At 51.0% G+C, this 18,818-nt stretch overlaps 1 protein-coding gene across 1 annotated transcript in view; it reads right to left on the bottom strand.

Annotated features, from left to right (window-relative positions):
* The window catches only part of JPH3 (junctophilin 3), a 75,230-nt gene extending 66,984 nt beyond the window's left edge, over positions 1 to 8,246 (bottom strand). Inside the window, exon 1 of the mRNA NM_001205619.1 lies at positions 7,865 to 8,246. Coding sequence (NP_001192548.1) covers positions 7,865 to 8,246 — 382 coding nt within the window. The remainder of the gene's footprint in view (positions 1 to 7,864) is intronic.
* Positions 8,247 to 18,818: the final 10,572 nt, after the last annotated feature.

The raw sequence follows: 18,818 nt of genomic DNA, 5'->3' as shown, positions 1-18,818 counted from the left end.
CTTGAATGGAGCTGCCCACATGTGAACCTCCTGGGCATCTTGCAAGCACGACGATTCTGATCCTGCAGGTCTATGGGAGGCCTGCATTTCTAACAGTCTCCCCGGACACCATCCTTGGTGGAGCTACCGTGCGGCTGGGGATGAGAAGGGCTGCCTAGCACCGTGGTTCTAGAGGTGGGGTCCTCGGACCAGTAGCATTAGCATCAACTGAAACTTGTAAGAAATGTAAATTCCTGGGGGTACCTCTCAGACCCAGGAGGTCAGCAACCTATCTTAACACACCTCCCAGGCGACTCACACACAGTCAGGTGGAGGACACCCTGGCCTGGGGTAAGAGACAGTGACAGGCCAGCACCAGCAGCAAGACTGAGCCCTGATTCAACCGGAGGTCTCCAAAAGCACCAGGGAGCCCTCCCTGTGTCCGAATCAATAACTTTGACATTCCAGGGAATTCGTGAGATGACACACATGGAAAAAATTGCTATGGTAGCTCAAATGGCAAAGAATCTGCCTGCAATGCAGGAGATCCCTGGGTCGGAAAGATCCCCTGGAGAAGGGAATGGCTGCCCACTCCAGTATTCTTGCCTAGAGAATCCCAAGGACAGAGGAGCCCGGCAGGCTACAGGCCACGGGATCACAAAGAGTCGGACACGACTGAAGTGACGAACACTTTCATCATGGAGATGAGAAAACCGACGCTGAGGACAAGCCTCCTTCAAGGCCAGCAACTTCAGTCCTGGTGTAACGACCGCACTACCCCCCGCCATTCAGACTCGGCTCAGGTGCCCCTCCGAGGATGCCTCTGGGGCTCACTTAAGGACGGACATGGCTCTCCCTTCCCTTCACAGAACCCTCACCTGTGGAATCTCCTTTTGAGATGCCGAAGTCTGGCATGAGAAACTCCTAATTATTTTACATATTATAGTTTTGTACCCAGACTACATATTTTTCTGTAAAAGTCATGTCATGCTGTTTCTCGTGTTTTAGATTTTATTTGCTTATTTCTTTTCCAACAGCCTACATTACTTCAAACTATGTACTGTATACATAGTGCTATGGACTAGGCTTGTGTACCCCCAGAACCGTACGGGCTTTGGGAGGTGATGAGGTCATGAGGATGGGGCCCACCATCATGGGACTGGTGCCCTTATGAAGGAGACCCCACAGAACTCCTCTGTCCTCCCCCCATGTGAGGACACAGAGAAGCCAGCGGTCTGCAACCCAGAAGGTCCTCACCAAACACTGAATCTGCCAGTGCCCTGATCTGGGACTTCTCAGCTTCCAGAAGCATGAGAAACGAATGCTGTTGTTTATAACCTCCCCATCCCCCACCTGGTCTATGGTTTTCCGCTGCAGCAGCCCAATGGGACAAAGACACAGAGTCAGGCGCAGCAGATACTGCCAGGTGGACCCACTGAAAATGAGGTTTTAGTCTTTACGCTGTGAGCATAGTAGGAACTTGGTAAATGCTCCATTATTGAACGAATCAAGCTGAGGAAAAGGGACCATTAGAAAGTGGACAGATGAAAGGGTACTTATTTTTCTGCTTGTGTTTCCTAGCACTTAAAAAAATATTTATTTATTTGGCTGCACTGGGTCTCAGTTGCAGCACACAAGCTCTCTGTTGTGCCGTGCAGGCTTCTTTGGTTGTGGCACACGGGCTCCAGAGTGCGTGAGCTCAGTAGTTGCAGCACATGGACTTCCTTGCCCCATGGCACATGGGATCTTATTTCTCCAACCAGGGTCCAGGCTTTCCTGGACCACCAGAAAAGTCCCTTGCCTAGCACTTTACAATGAATGCTGTTCATTAGACAGTATTCCAACAATGTCTCCTGGCCATGACTGCCTCACAGCATTAGAACATCTTCTCTATTATTCACTGTATTCAACACCATCCATCTTACTCATGGAAAACGCTGGCAGGTCTATGAGCAACAACAGAGCTGATAACAAAACAAAACCAATCAGGGAATTTTAACAGTGATGCTTTAGAGGGTTTTTAAATTTCCCTTTAACTGTCTACATCCAGTTCTAAGCTCTTGCAACAGGATGGATGTGTGAAATGATGACAGTGAATGAAATTACCAAATACTGCTTCCTTTGCCCAATGGATTCATCCCACACATATTTACTGAGTGACCACTGTATGTGGGCACTACTTTAGTGACGGGACACACAGCCCTTCCTGCACGACTCTTATGCTCCACACTGGTGCTGTACAAGACGACTTTCTGCGATGACAGAAATGTTCTGTCTCTGCACTGTCCAAGGTGGTGGCCTCAAGTCACAAGCAGCATTTAAGCGTGTGGAATGCAGCTAGCATGGCAGAGGCACTGAGTTTCTAAATTTCATTTAATTGCAATTAATTCAAATTTAAATTCAAATGGCCACATGCAGATTGGGCAGAATTGCTTCAGATGACTAATCCATTGATGCTGATTTAAACAGAACGGAGGCAAGACCATCTTTCATTGTCTGCAACAGACAAAATCCTTCCTTTGCTGCCGTGTGTGCACTTCCTGGTGTGCACGTTTTCTCTTTATTTGGCCGTGCCACGTGGCATGTGGGGTCTTAGTTCCCTGACCAGGGATTGAACCCACACTCTCTGCAGTGAAAGCTCAGAGTCTTAGCCACTGGATGACCAGGGAAGCCCCTGGTGTGCACTTGTAACCCTTGTACACCCCATGGGAACTGAACACACACAACCCAAGGCAGAAGTAAACCTCAGGTTTGATTTGCATGAGTTCTACTAAAGGACCCCATTCCAACCCTGCCCACCCTAGCTGGGAAATGCCCCCTTGGCTCACAAGGAGACACCGAGAAGGCATTCAACTGGCCAGTAGACAAGGTCTTAGTGGACGAAGTGCCCAGAGGGAATCGGAGCAAGGCAGTCTCTCCCAGCAGCTCAGGCAGAACAGGGGAGCGCTCTCCATGGTGCTGAAGGGGCCGCTCCCGTCTCTGGAACAACTGGTGAGCCGGCCCCTTGCGCTAGTCCACAGAGCCTGTTTGGCAAAGCCAGGACCCCACATAACACCACTTTCATCAACCACGTGCCCTTTCCCAAGCCAGGAAACTACAATCTGGGGAGCAGTTGATCCAAGAGGAGACGAATCACTGCAGAAAATTCAAACATCACCCGTCCTTCCAGGGCTCACAAATCTAATACTGTACTGACATTGAAGGACCTGAGGAGTGTTTTATACAGACTTATCAGCTCAGGGTTGATAGCTAGCTGTCTTTAGAGCTGTGGAGACCTGGCGGAAGATGAGGAAGAGGAAAAATGGCAGACACTCCTGGCCCTGCCCTCTTGCCACCATCACCACCTTTTCCCGGGGGCTTCCTCTCTCCACAGGCATCCTCAGAAGATGGACCCACAGTCCCCTGTCCTTGGGTTCGTTGCATGAACTGTTAGCGTCAGCGAGGGCCACTCACTAGCTACCCAGTGGATGGCTATTTTCGGAGGGTGCTGATCTTCACCAGTTCAGTTAGGCTTCCTAATATAAAGCCCGTCAAATTGCTCCAGGGCTGTGCTGGGTGAGGGGACTTTTCAGTAACACTCCTCTCTCAGCTATTACTGGCAACAAAGAACTAGTTATTTGCTTTCCCTTCTCCTTTCACCTCACGGAGCCTTCTCCCTCCCCAAAGGGGCTGAAAGACTCTCTGAAGACACACTTTCATCTCCAATTGCCTTTTGTTTCTGAAATGATTTCCTACTGGCTCAATATCCCTGTCCAAGGACCTGCTTCCTCCTAAATTAAGCATTTGGATTAAAAAAAAAAAGTTCACTTTTCACATATTCCAAGCACCAAAAGTCATTTATTTTGATAGAGGGTTTCCCCCACTTAAAGGGGGAGGGGTACTGACTGCCTAAATGTGTATTTAAAGTGGAAACAAAGCCGCAGACCCATATAAGTACCCAAGCCCTGCTCTGTGGCTGGCACCCTCTCTTTACGGGGAGTGCCGCTTCTCGGGAGGAGCGGAGGTGGGGGGACCTGGAGTACCTGGCAAGCGAACAGAGCTGGAGGGCGCACGTGGCTGTGTTTTGGGGGACAGGGTGGAAACCGTCTCCAGTGACAGGTGTACTGTGTGCGCGCACGCAGGCGCAGGGGGTCTGAATTTTGACTGTGGGCGTGTGTGATTTGTGTGGGCCGAGGGATCTGGGCCAGTGAACGGAATCTGTATGTGAGGGGGAGCGGCCGGGTGTGTGCAATGACTCACATCTTTCGGGCTGTGGGAGGGTTTTATTTGCGGGGGGTAACTTTTGGTCCAAGGGATCCTGTGCACATGGCACCCGACAGGAAATATTTACCTGTGCAGCAAAGCAGGGGTCCATCAAGCGGAGAAGAGGGCCCGGGTCGGGTATCTGGCCGTGTGCTCCTGCCTGCAACTCCTCTGCGCGCCCAGAGGAGAAGGAGGGTGTGGAGGGAGAGGAAGAACCAGCATGGAGCTTTGCACAAGGGAGTTCAGGGAGAGGTGTTCCGCACAGAAGCAAGAGCTTGGGAACCGCCGCCCTGAGTGTGACTCTAGGTGCCGCCCAGTGTGCAGCATCAAGTCACCGGGCTCCTCTGAGCCTCTGCTTCCCAAAGTGGGAAATGGGAGGAAGGAGAAAACCAAGCCCGGAAACGAACAGGGACTGAGTGCTGTGGTCATGCAGACACTCGCCACATGCCCGGCACACAGTAAGTGTTGAGCATGGCCGTTTATTAACATTTTCATGATCATTATCGTCATGTCTGGCTTTTGGTTCTAATAACGATCATTGTAAGTGACATTCATTGCATGTGAACTCTAACAATAAAACAGTGCTAAATAATAATGAATGCTTACTCTATTCCTGGCACTGCCATGTATACCACCTCAATTAAGCCCCACCTACTTCACAGTCGTTGCTATTGGCCCTTTGTATGGCTTCAGAAACAGAAGCTCAGAGATGTTAAGTAACTCACCCCAAGGTCACAGAGAAGAACAAAGGCACAACCGGGATTCAAGCCCAATGGGTGTCGACCCTACAGCGTGTGCTCCTGACACCCTTGTGCCCTCAGGCCTCACCATCTCTTCAGGGTCACCCGACAGAGAGTGGAAGACACTCAGCTCAGTTGAGTGAGCAATGCCGGCCTTGTGCCTGGGGGAGGATGAACCTGGAGGAGGAGGAGTTGGCAGAAGTGTCCCCAGTTGAAATGGATTCCATACCAATTCCAGCTAAATGTAGAATACATTTGCCGTTGGTGCATTATTCATGAAAATCGCCGTTTCCCCAAGTCAGCACTGGGAGCTGGGCGGCTGCCCGCCCCACATCCCCATCCCGTGTGCAGAGGAAAGCAGGGTTGGAGGCAGGACCATGAGCTCGTTAAGACTCTGCTGGCCCTCTCCAAGCATGACCCACGCTGCCCACCAGTTGACTTGGGAGCAGGCGTGGAGACCATCACTCAGTTCTGGTGGATTACGAAACATCATGTCAACTCTGCTCGCCCCGCGCACTGCTTGAGGGCAAACATTCACAACAGCCACCCCCTTCCTAGTGAGGGGTGGGGACTGGGTTCCAGTAGCCCCAGACGTCTGGCCTGATTATTCCAGGCCACAAAGGTCGGTTCGACTTTCTGTGCTGCCTTGTCGCCAACCAAAAGGCAGCAAGTTGGCCTGGCACCCTGCATCCTTGTGCCTGCCTTGGCTGGCACACAGGTGATGGGATGTGAGTGAGGATGGGGGGGGTCCCACCCTGGACAGACTAGGGGTTCAAACCCTCGCCTCTGCCACCAAAGGTTGGGGGCTCAGTCCTGTCCCATGGGCTCCAGGGCCTCCCTTGGCTCGGTAGGTGGTGGACATGACTCCCTCCCCTGCAACCTGTGAGACTCAAGCAAGATGATGTGGAGGAAAGCGTTTTAGGGGGTGGACACAGTGGAGCTGGTTGGTAGCCGACGGAGACCCAAGGACGTCCACCCAATGACAGCAGCGCTTCTCACAACAACACAGCCCATCCTACACCCGTGGCCCCCACAGGATCGGATCCTCTCCTCCCAGGGAAACCACCACCCTTCCCTCTAAAATGGAAGCTCCGTGAGGGCACAGATTTCCATCCAGCAGGGTCCCGAGCACCTGCTCATGGTAGGCACTTGGGAGGTGTCTGATGAACAGAGGCTAGAATTCCATGGGCCACTGAAGATCTCTGGGGAAGGGGGGCCGACCACGGTGCTGGACCTCCCTCGCAGACACCCTGCCGAGTCCCACTGGGGACCGGCCCAGCCCCTCTCCTCCCAGGCTCCAGTCTCCAGGCACAGACACAGCTGGCAGAACCTCCGGAGGGAGGGATCTGCAGAGCAGCCAGACCAGAGCCGCGGGTGACGGCTGCCCTGGGCTCCCAAAGTGCCCAGCTGGGAGCGCCAGGCTGCTTGGCCGCCCACTTCAGCCACCCACATCTGCTGCCTGGGCCTTGCCGTGCCTGCACACACACACACACACACACACACACACACACACACACACACACGCCCACAGCCTAGAACCCAAGGAGGGCTGTCTGTTCGGCCTGCCCCGGGCACCCCAGGGTCAAGGCAACTCTCCAGCCCACTCCAGGAGAACAACAGCACAGAAGAGGCCGCTTGGGACGGGGCGCCATGGCTCTGACAGGCAGGAGCGTTATATAATTAACTGCCCCCACGCCTCCTCCCCTCGCAGGAATAACGAACCCTGCCTCTCAGTTGCATAAGCCAAAATAATAATTACTCTCCAGCCCTCTGACACTCCTGGATGTGGCCGGGGAGCAGGTGTTTAGCACAAGCTTCAGGAGCCTCAGAGAGCGAGCAGGGGACCGCACATATGTTTGTGACTCTTGTGCCCAGCAGAAGCACACAAGTCCCCTCCAGTCCCCACTCCTTTCCCAGGCATCCGAGCCTGAAAAATTAGCCAGCCGCCAAGAGGGAGCCACTCATCAGGATAAGCTCCCAGATGGGGGAGGGGGCCTCCGGGGAGCAGGCTTGCTTGGGGTCTGGCTTCCAGGAACAGAAGTGCCCCACACCTCTCAGATGCCCCGAGGAGTGGACACTGGAGTGTCTGGGACAGCCAGGGCTCCCTGCACAGAAACCATCTTAGAGCCGCGGAGGGCGGGCAGCACGCTGGCTTCCGGCGCCGGCTCAGCCGGGAATGTGGCGGCATCTTGGAATGAAGGCACGGAGCATCCCTGAACTACCGGTGAAAATGATTCAGCCGCTGAAGGCGAGACTCCCGGGCTCACGCTAAACAGATGGGCCTCCCTGCCTCCCTCCCGCCAGCAGCCTGCTCCAACAGCGCTAGCCCCGCGTCCAACCACCTAGAAGTTTATTGCCTTGTTGTGACGGTTTGGGTGCGCGTCCCCCGCCTCTAGCCCTCCCAGCCGCTCTCTCTCCATTGGCTTGGGCTGATCAGGACTAAGAGAGGCCCGGAGGCACCGCAGGAAAAACAAGCAGCAGAGCAGGGGCCTGACTCCCAGAGGCCGACACCCAGGGAGCTGGGCCAGCAAGGGGGGGGGGGCCCCTCTCCCAGCCCCCCTGCGCCCTTGCTGGGTCCCAGAGGAGGCCGCGGGCCCAGCCTGGCCTTTCCGGCCTGCTCTTGGACGATGCACTAACACCCGGCTCAGCTCCGAGGCTCCCGGGCCTGGCACTGCTCCCAGAAAGCCCCCAACACCCTTCCGCTGGCACAGGGGCGCTGTCCCCCACCAGGCAGTGAGGCAACCTGTAGCCAAGGCCGCTGTGGCCTCCAGGGAGCCCCAGGAAATGCCCCAGGTGCCCACGGTCCTCTGGAGGGAGAAGCTCGACTTCCCCAGAGATAAAACAGAAGAAGCGAGAGAAGAAGGTCCCTCCTCCGCCAGCCCCCGCGCGCCGGGCGCACCTACCTCCATCGGAGTAGGTCTCCGTGCCGTAGCCGTCCTGCAGCCCGTTGCTCCAGGTCCCTTCGTACTTGGCCCCGTTGCCCGTGCACTCCCGCACCCCGTAGCGCCCCTTAAATCCGTGCGTCCACTCGCCCTTGTACACCCACTTCCCCTTGCTCTCCAGGCCGATGCCGTGGCGCTTGCCCTGCGCCCAAGTGCCCTGGTACGTGTTGCCGCTGGGCCAGGTGTAGACGCCCAGTACCTCGAAGCCGTGGCTCCACGAGCCGGTGTATTCGCCTTGGCCCTTGGGGCCGGTGCAGACGCCATGGCCGTGCGCCTTGCCGTCCTCCCAGCCTCCACAGTAGGACCCTCCATCGTCAAAATTAAACCTGCCCCCACTGGACATGCATGTAACTCGGTTTGCAAATCCCGCAAACGGTGAAAAAAAAAAAAAAAAGGCGATCAACAAACCGGAGTCTTGGTTGGCTGGCTGGCTGGTTTTGTTTTGCTTTTTTTTTTTTTTTTTTAAGGAAGAATGGAGAAAGCAAAAAACACAGCGAACAGATCCCGGGCGGCGGACGGCCGCGGCGTCGGCTTCGGAGGAATTCAAGTCAATTGGGGGCGATTATTCATTTTCGAGCTGCGCCGCGGAGCCTGACCAGCGTCTCGCGCTCCCGCTGGAGACAGGACCGGAGGGGAGGAGGGCGGGGGAGGGGAGGGGAGGGGGAGGGAGGGGGCAGGAGCAAGAGCGGCTGGTGCGAACGGCTCCACCTCAGCGGCAAGTGCCCCTCGGAGGCGAGCCCGCCGGGCTGGCCGCGCAGGCCAGGCGGGGACGGCGGCGCTCAGGCCCGGGGCGCAGTCCCCCACCTGCGGCTGCCGCGCTGCGGGCGCCCGAGGGCGGCGGCGGGGCCCGCGGGCGGCGGCGGCACGGGCGGCGGCGCGGGCGGCTGCACCATATTGGGGGCCGCGGGCCGGGCCGGGCCGGGCGGCGGCGGCAGCAGCAATGCGGCGGGTCGGGCGGCGGCGGCGGCGGCGGCGGCGGCGGCGGCGTTGGTGGCGTGCGCTCTGGGCCCGGCTCGCGCGCTCGGGCCGGCGCGGCGCGCGCCCGCACCCCGCGCCCCGCCCGCGCGCGCCCCCGCACCCCGCCGCCCGCGCGCCCCCGCCCGGCCGCCCGGACCCCCGCCCCCAGCGCGCCCGCGGCCTGGAGAGGGGAGCTGGCCCGCCTGGCTGAGGGCGCGTGGCGCGGGCGGGGACTCGGGGCGCCCCACCCGCCCGGCGTCACCTCTTGCTCCGATCGGCCTGGAAATAGGGGTCCAGCCGCGGCGCCCCAGACGCCCCCCCTCCCCCCGTCTTTCCCGGGACTTGGGTTTAAAAGGACAGGAACTGCGTAACGGGAAGGCGCCCAGCACCCAGGGCGCTCTCTGCCCCCTCCCGGGAGCCTCGAGGTGAAGCCGGGGCCGTAGGCCTTGGGCAGGCCAGGGGCGCCCCGCGCGTTTCGGCTAGCCCACCGCGCGCCTCGCCCCTCGCGCCCGACTCCTGTCTGGGACGCCTGGCCCTGACTTCACTGGAGAGGCTCTCTGCGGACCACAGGTGGTTTTCTCTATGACAAATGATCCTTCCTTTTTCCTTACAGGCGATTTGGGTCCACATGTGGGGGAAAGGGGATGCTCGCCTTAGAAAGAAAACTGGTATTTGGCCATTGGCCCCTCCCCATAAATTAAGAGAAAGTCCAGCTACGCACAAACCTTGAAGTAAAGACACCCAAATTCCGTTCCTCCCCTGCGCCCCGGCCAACAGGTAGCCCCCCTCCATCCCGTGAGCCGTTGCGCTTTGGGGGAACAAAGTGGAATCGCCTCTCAGGCGTAATTAGGTCTCTCTCCACACACACTCCCACCCCCCACCCCCCACCCCCAAAAGATGGTGTCTGATTCCTGGATCCGGGTATCCTGGGACCAATTTGAAGTGCATTTCCTGGACCATAAATCCGCAGGCGGGAGCCCGAGTTCCCAGCTCTCCGGAACGTGTTGGGCAAATGGCAGCAGCCAAGTGCTGCGCGGCGAGATTGCACAGGGTCGCGGCTGGTTGCAGTGGGGGATGGGGGTTGGGGGTTACTCAGAGGAGCAGACCTTGCCGCCGAGGTTTAGGCAGGCCAGGAGAGCTGCACTTCCGGGGGCAGCGTGGGGGGACGGGGTTACACCTCCAGCCAGCAGTGTTCCCACCTTTGGCTCTCAAGAGAAAACCAGCCCCTCCTCCTCCTAGAATTCAAGTCCAGTTTATTTTCTCCCCGGGATAACCAAAGCCCCCTCTCTGAAGGGCCATCGGCCTGCAAGGCTGTACCCTCTTCACCACCCCTCATCAGAGAGACAATTAGGGAGTTTTCAGTTTTGTTCTGTGACTTGGAGTTACTGGGATTCCGTGCACCTTCTAGGTGGCGCCTCCCTGTGCCCTCTGGGAGGTTTTCCTACATACCTAGGGGTGGAGTTCTTGGGCCTAGCCTGTCTTAGACTTAATGGAAGTAGCCCAACGGCCCTCCAGAACACCCGGAGCAAGTGCCCTGGGTTTCTGGTTCTCTGCTTCCTGGCTGAAACTCAGTATTATCAGGCTTAGGTCTGCTTTTATTGTATTTTGTCTCTCTAAAGTCAAGTCACTCAGTCGTGTCCGACTCTTTGCGACCCCATGGACTGTAGCCTACAACGCTCCTCTGTCCATGGGATTTTCAAGGCAAGAGTACTGGAGTGGGTTGCCATTTGTCTCTCTAAATGGATATGAAATAGCATCTCAGGGCTGTTCCGTGTAAATGAAAGATTAAATGTTGTGAAGGGCTACAGACTTTCCTCACAATTCAGATTGAAATCCTGCCTCCACCAACTGGCAGCTGTGTGGCTCTGGGCAGTCCCTTAAAGTCTCTGAGCTCATTTTTCTCATCTGTAAAATGGGCACAATAACAGTTTCCATCAGAGCACTGTGAGAATTTATCTGAACTGAGTGCCCAGTGCCTCATAGGTGCTCAAGATATGGGACGTGATGTTATTAGAAGGCCAATCCCCAGCGAAGGTCATGGCTTTCTACAAGGGACACCCAGCCTTCAGGCTGCTCCCCTTAACACAGCTGACATAAAATTGCCATTTCTCTTGGACACTCTGCACTTTCTTTCTTCCATTTTATTTCCAAGCTGTCTTTTGCTGATTCAGCGGCCCTTCCTCACACAAGCAGTGGATTGCAACTGAGATCTCATTGGGAAATGGTGATTGGTTCCAAATAATTACTGGCCAGCACCTTCTACCTCTAGCTAATGCATACCCTTCCCCCAGGCAATTCCAGCACACACCCCCAGGACCCCTCCCTCCCCTCCAGGTTTGGTCAGATCAGCTCCAGCGGTTTCAGACTCTTTCCTGAAATGCAGATATTAGAGGGATTCATTTTGTGCAATTTGGAAATCATTCTCCCATAAAGTAGGGCTGACAGTATTGATTTCATTTTGGAGGAAACTCTCTAAGTTTATAAACGTAGTACCACCCAGCAATTTCAAAACACAGACCAGGGAGAAAAAACAAAAAGCCAGACCCCCATGTGGAATTTCACGACTCTGTGCACCAGGCTCTAGGGTGAACAGCTCATGGTAGTGACCTCAGGGAACTCCTCAGGTGACCTGGGCTTACCCACTCAGCTTCCCCAAAGGCCAGCTTGGAGGGGACTTCTCTGGTGATCCAGTGGCTAGGACTCCATACTCCCAATGCAGGGGGCCTGGGCTCCATCCCTGGTCAGAGAACTAGATCCCACATGCTGCAGCTAAAGATCTCCCATACTGCAACTAAGACCCAACACAGCCAAATAAATACTAAATTAAAAAAACAAAAACAAAAAAAAACACCAGCTTGGAGCTCTCTCTGTGAAGTGCCTGGCCAAAGGAAAAATAATGACTGAGCAGGATTCCAGCCAAAGCTGTCCAGTTTTCCAGCCTCCAGGACTGAGAGCCCCCATTTCCCTGCCCACTCCCTCTTCCTATGACCAAGAAGTTTTCTGATTTTGGCTTCAGAAAGGCTTCTTGGTTTCCCTATCTAAAGAATGGCCCCATTTCACCTCCACAGAAGCCTGTGTGTTTCCTTCAGGGAACTGAGCTTCAGTCTACAGTTTACGGTTCGTCTTCATGAATCACTGCTGATGGTGACTGCAGCCACGAAATTAAGATGTTTGCTCCTTGTAAGAAAAGCTATGACCAATCTAGACAGCATATTAAAAAGCAGAGACATCAGTTTGCCAACAAAGGTCTGTGTAGTCAAAGCTATGGTTTTTCCAGTAGTCATGTATGGATGCAACAGTGGGACCATAAAGAAGGCTGAGCACCAAAGAATTGATGTTTTCAAACTATGGTGCTGGAGAAGACTCTTGAGAGTCCCTTGACAGCAAGGAGATCAAACCAGTCAATCCTGGAGGAAATCAACCCTGAATATTCATTGGAAGGACTGATGCTGAAGCTGAAACTCCAATACATTGGATACCTAATGTGAAGAATCGACTCATTGGAAAAGATCCTGATGCTGGGAAAGATTGAAGGCAGGAGGAGAAGTGGGTGACAAAGGATGAACTGGTTGGATGGCATCATCTACTCAATGGACATCAGTCTGAGCAAACTCTGGGAGATAGTGAAGGACAGGGAAGACTAGTGTGCTGCAGTCCATGGGGTCGCAAAGTGTCGGACATGACTGGGTAACTGAACAGAAACTTCATGAATGTGCCCGTGTTTACCCGACACTGTGAGATGCCTGCATCAGGAGCCCCCTTCATTCCTGCTCTCTTAGAACATAATGCTGATACTTCTCCTGCTGGGAGGTGGACTGGCTGGTGAGTGTAGCAGAGGGGGCGCAATGTGATTTTGAAGGTTACAGTGTAAATGCAGCTTCTGCTTCATGCTCTTGAGATCCTGGAGAGCTTGGACCCCACTCACCATGATGTTAGGAAGCCCAAGCAGCACTGGGAGAGAAACAGAGCCTCCAGCCGTCAGCGCAGCTGGACTCCTGGCCCACAGTCAGTCCCAGGTGACAGCTCTGTAAGCATACCATTTTGAAAGTAGGTCTGCCAGCTCCTGACTAGGCGCTGCAGCAAATACCATGTGGATCAAAGACCCCACCCACAGGGCTTTCTTCACCATGCCTTGTTATAATTCCACATAATAATATTTTATCATATCTACATGATGATCTATATTTCCTTTATCTGACATGGATAAAGAATACGGTGTATATATGTATACATCCAATGAAATATTCAGATCAGATCAGATCAGTCGCTCAGTCGTGTCTGACTCTTTGCGACCCCATGAACTGCAGCATGCCAGGCCTCCCTGTCCATCACCAACTCCCGGAGTTCACCCAGACCCATGTCCATCGAATCAGTGATGCCATCCAGCCATCTCATCCTCTGTCGTCCCCTTCTCCTCCTGCCCCCAATCCCTCCCAGCATCACAGTCTTTTCCAATGAGTCAACTCTTCGCATGAGGTGGCCAAAGTACTGGAGTTTCAGCCTCAGCATCACTCCTTCCAAAGAAATCCCAGGGCTGATCTCCTTCAGAATGGACTTGTTGGATCTCCTTGCAGTCCAAGGGACTCTCAAGAGTCTTCTCCAACACTACAGTTCAAAAGCATCAATTCTTCGGTGCTCAGCCTTCTTCACAGTCCAATTCTCACATCCACACATGACCACAGGAAAAACCATAGCCTTGACTAGACGAACCTTTGTTGGCAAAGTAATGTCTCTGCTTTTGAATATGCTATCTAGGTTGGTCATAACTTTCCTTCCAAGGAGTAAGCGTCCTTTAATTTCATGGCTGCAGTCACCATCTGCAGTGATTTTGGAGCCCAGAAAAATAAAGTCTGACACTGTTTCCACTGTTTCCCCATCTATTTGCCACGAAATGGTGGGACCGGATGCCATGATCTTCGTTTTCTGAATGTTGAGCTTAAAGCCAACTTTTTCACTCTCCACTTTCACTTTCATCAAGAGGCTTTTGAGTTCCTCTTCACTTTCTGCCATAAGGGTGGTGTCATCTGCATATCTGAGGTTATTGATATTTCTCCCGGCAATCTTGATTCCAGCTTGTGTTTCTTCCAGTCCTGCGTTTCTCATGAGGTACTCTGCATATAAGTTAAATAAACAGGGTGACAATATACAGCCTTGACGAACTCCTTTTCCTATTTGGAACCAGTCTGTTGTTCCATGTCCAGTTCTAACTGTTGCTTCCTGGCCTGCATACAAATTTCTCAAGAGGCAGATCAGGTGGTCTGGTATTCCCATCTCTTTAAGAATTTTCCACAGTTTATTGTGATCCACACAGTCAAAGGCTTTGGCATAGTCAATAAAGCAGAAATAGATGTTTTTCTGGAACTCTCTTGCTGTTTCCATGATCCAGTGGATGTTGGCAATTTGATTTCTGGTTCCTCTGCCTTTTCTAAAACCAGCTTGAACATCAGGAAGTTCACGGTTCACATATTGCTGAAGCCTGGCTTGGAGAATTTTGAGCATTACTTTACTAGTGTGTGAGATGAGTGCAATTGTGCGGTCGTTTGAGCATTCTTTGGCATTGCCTTAGCCATAAAAATGAATGAGATAATGCCGTTTGTAGCAACCATGGATGGACCTAGAGATTTTCATTCTTCTTTTTTTCTTTGAGGTATAACTGACATACATCATACTAGTCTCAGGTGTACAACGTAATGATTTGATATTTGTATATATTGCAAAATGGCCACCACAATAAGTCTAATTAAAATTAACATCCATCACCACACAGAGTTATAGATTATTTTGTGTGTGTGTGATGACAACATTTAAGGTTTACACTCTTAGCAGCTTTCAAATATGCAGTCAGTGTTGTTAACTAGAGGCCAGGTGATGGCACCCCACTCCAGTACTCTTGCCTAGAAAATCCATGGACGGAGGAGCCTGGTGGGCTGCAGTCCATGGGGTCGCTAAGAGTCAGATACGACTGAGCAACTTCACTTTCACTTTTCACTTTAATGCATTGGAGAAGGAAATGGCAACCCACTCCAGTGTTCTTGCCTGGAGAATCCCAGGGATGGGGAAGCCTGGTGGGCTGCCGTCTATGGGGTCACACAGAGTTGGACATGACTGAAGAGACAGCAGCAGCAGCATGCTGTGCATGACATCCCCTGGCTTACTTGTTTTATACATGGAAGTCTGTACCTTTTGACCTGCTTCACCCATTCTGCCCACCCACCTCCCCTGCAACCTTCAATCCAATCTGTTCCCTGTATCGGTGAGCTTCTTTCCCCCTTTTTAAAAAAAGATTCCACACATAGTTGCAATGAAATATTTGTCTTTCTCTGCCTGACTTAATTCACTTAGCATAATGCCCTCAAGTTCTATCCATGTTGCTGCAAATGGCAAGATTTCACTCATTTTTATAGCTGAATAATATTTCATCATATCTATATCTACCTATCTCACGTGGTTAAAGAACATGTGAGATATATATGTGTATATATATATATATATACACACACACACATGTAATGAAATATTACTCAGCCATAAAAAATGAGGTATTGCCATTTGCAGCAACATGGATTGACTTAGAAATTATCATACTGAGTGAAGTAAGTCATACAGAGAAACACAAATATCATATGATATCACTTATATGTGGAATCTTTTATAAAAAGATACAAATGAACTTATTTACAATACAGAACTAGACCCACAGACATATAAAACAAACTTATGGTTACCAAAGGGGAAAGGGTAGGGAGGAATAAATTAGGAGGGTGGGATTCATTTATACACATGACTATATGTAAAATAGATAACCAACAAGGACCTACTGTATAGCACAGGGCACTATACTCAATATTTTATAGTAGCCTAAAAGAGAAAATAATCTGAAAATAATATATATATATATTATATATATACTTTTTCAGATTATTTGTATAATATATATACACACATACATATAATACAAATAATACATATATTCTATATATATAATATAACATATATACACATCATCATATCATCACATCATATATATATGTATATGTGTGTTATACATATAACTGAATCACCATTCTCACATTTGAAACTCATACAGCATTGTAAGTCAATAGTTCAATAAAATAAACTAGGATATGTGTCCTGTCAATGGGACAGATAATTTGAAATTGAGAATAAAAGAGCTTTGAAAAACGGCAGGCGTCATTTTACTTCCTTATTTACAAAGATCTAATGGCAACCCACTCCAGTGTTCTTGCCTGGAGAATCCCAGGGATGGGGAGCCTGGTGGGCTTCCGTCTATGGGGTCGCACAGAGTCGGACACGACTGAAGTGACTTAGCAGCAGCAGCAGAACTATCTATGACCCCAGGGAGCATTGTCACTGGGTCATTTCCATTTCTAGATAAAGACAATTATGAAGAAGAGAGAGGTGGAAGAATAAAGAAGGAAGAGAAGGATAAGGAAGAAGTGATTTGGATGGATTAATGAGAAGGAAAAAGAGGCTGTGGTGATGATGGTGATGATGATGCTGATGACAGTGGTGGTGATGGTGGTAATGGTGATGGTGGTGATAGTGATGATTGTGGCAATGGAGATGGTGGTGATGGTGATGATTGTGGTAATGGTGATGGTGGTGATGATGGTGATGCTGAAGGTAGTACTGATAATGATGGTAGTGATGATGATGGTTATGGTGGTGATATGGATGATGGTGGTGATGGTGATGATTATGGTGATGATACTGGTAATGGTGATGGCGGTAATGGTGGTGATGGTGATGATGGTGATGGTGATGATTGTGGTAATGGTGATGATGGTGGTGATGGTGATGATGGTGCTGATGGTGGTGATTATGGTGACGCTGAAGGTAGTGCTGATAATGATGGTAGTGATGATGATGGTTATGGTGGTGATACTGATGATGGTGCTGATGGTGGTGATTATGGTGATCAGGATTAATTACTACATTCATGTGTCTGGCTCTGTGTCAAGCACTTGACATTTGCTATCACATTTAATCCTATGACAACTTTATGAGGCTGGTATTATTATTATCCCCATTTTACACATGAGGAAACCTGAGACTTGGACAGGTCAAATCAGTTGCCCAAGATGGAAATGAACCCAATCAGTTCAGTTCAGTTCAGTCGCTCAGTCGTGTCCAACTCTTTGTGACCCCATGAATTGCAGCAGGCCAGGCCTCCCTGTGCATCACCAACTCCCAGAGTTCACCCAGACTCACATCCATCGAGTCAGTGATGCCATCCAGCCATCTCATCCTCTGTCGTCCCCTTCTCCTCCTGCCCTCAATCCCTCCCAGCATCACAGTCTTTTCCAATGAGTCAACTCTTCGCATGAGGTGGCCAAAGTACTGGAGTTTCAGCTTTAGCATCATTCCTTCCAAAGAAATCCCAGGGCTGATCTCCTTCAGAATGGACTGGTTAGATCTCCTTGCAGTCCAAGGGACTCTCAAGAGTCTTCTCCAACACCACAGTTCAAAAGCACCAATTCTTCAGTGCTCAGCCTTCTTCACAGTCCAACTCTCACATCCACACATGACCACAGGAAAAACCATAGCCTTGACTAGATGGACCTTTGTTGGCAAAGTAATGTCTCTGCTTTTGAATATGCTATCTAGGTTGGTCATAACTTTCCTTCCAAGGAGTAAGCGTCTTTTAATTTCATGGCTGCAGTCACCATCTGCAGTGATTTTGGAGCCCAGAAAAATAAAGTCTGACACTGTTTCCACTGTTTCCCCATCTATTTGCCATGAAGTGATGGGACCAGATGCCATGATCTTCGTTTTCTGAATGTTGAGCTTAAAGCCAACTTTTTCACTCTCCACTTTCACTTTCATCAAGAGGCTTTTGAGTTCCTCTTCACTTTCTGCCATAAGGGTGGTGTCATCTGCATATCTGAGGTTATTGATATTTCTCCCGGCAATCTTGATTCCAGCTTGTGTTTCTTCCAGTCCAGCGTTTCTCATGATGTACTCTGCATACAAGTTAAATAAGCAGGGTGACAATTTACAGCCTTGACGTACTCCTTTTCCTATTTGGAACCAGTCTGTTGTTCCATGTCCAGTTCTAACTGTTGCTTCCTGACCTGCATACAAATTTCTCAAGAGGCAGATCAGGTGGTCTGGTATTCCCATCTCTTTAAGAATTTTCCACAGTTTATTGTGATCCACATAGTCAATAAAGCAGAAATAGATGTTTTTCTGGAACTCTTTTGCTTTTTCCATGATCCAGTGGATGTTGGCAATTTGATCTCTGGTTCCTCTGCCTTTTCTAAATCCAGCTTGAACATCTGGAAGTTCACGGTTCACGTATTGCTGAAGCCTGGCTTGAGAATCTTGAGCATTACTTTACTAGCTTGTGAGATGAGTGCAATTGTGCGGTAATTTGAGCATTCTTTGGCATTGCCTTTCTTTGGGATTGGAATGAAAACTGACCTTTTCCAGTCCTGTGGCCACTGCTGAGTTTTCCAAATTTGCTGGCATATTGAGTGCAGCACTTTCACAGCATCATCTTTCAGGATTTGGAATAGCTCAACTGGAATTCTATCACCTCCACTAGCTTTGTTCGTAGTGATGCTTTCTAAGGCCCACTGGACTTCACATTCCAGGATGTCTGGCTCTAGGTCAGTGATCACACCATCGTGATTATCTGGGTCGTGAAGATCTTTTTTTGTACAGTTCTTCTGTGTATTCTCGCCATCTTTTCTTAATATCTTCTGCTTCTGTTAGGTCCATACCATTTCTGTCCTTTATCGAGCCCATCTTTGCATGAAATGTTCCCTTGGTATCTCTAATTTTCTTGAAGAGATCTCTAGTCTTTCCCATTCTGTTGTTTTCCTCTATTTCTTTGCATTGATCACTGAAGAAGGCTTTCTTATCTCTTCTTCCTATTCTTTGGAACTCTGCATTCAGATGCTTATATCTTCCCTTTGCTCCTCTGCTTTTCACT

The sequence above is a fragment of the Bos taurus genome, chromosome 18 (assembly GCF_002263795.3).
Source record: "Bos taurus isolate L1 Dominette 01449 registration number 42190680 breed Hereford chromosome 18, ARS-UCD2.0, whole genome shotgun sequence".
NCBI lineage: Eukaryota > Metazoa > Chordata > Mammalia > Artiodactyla > Bovidae > Bos > Bos taurus.
This window is presented reverse-complemented; position numbering and strand designations above follow the sequence as displayed.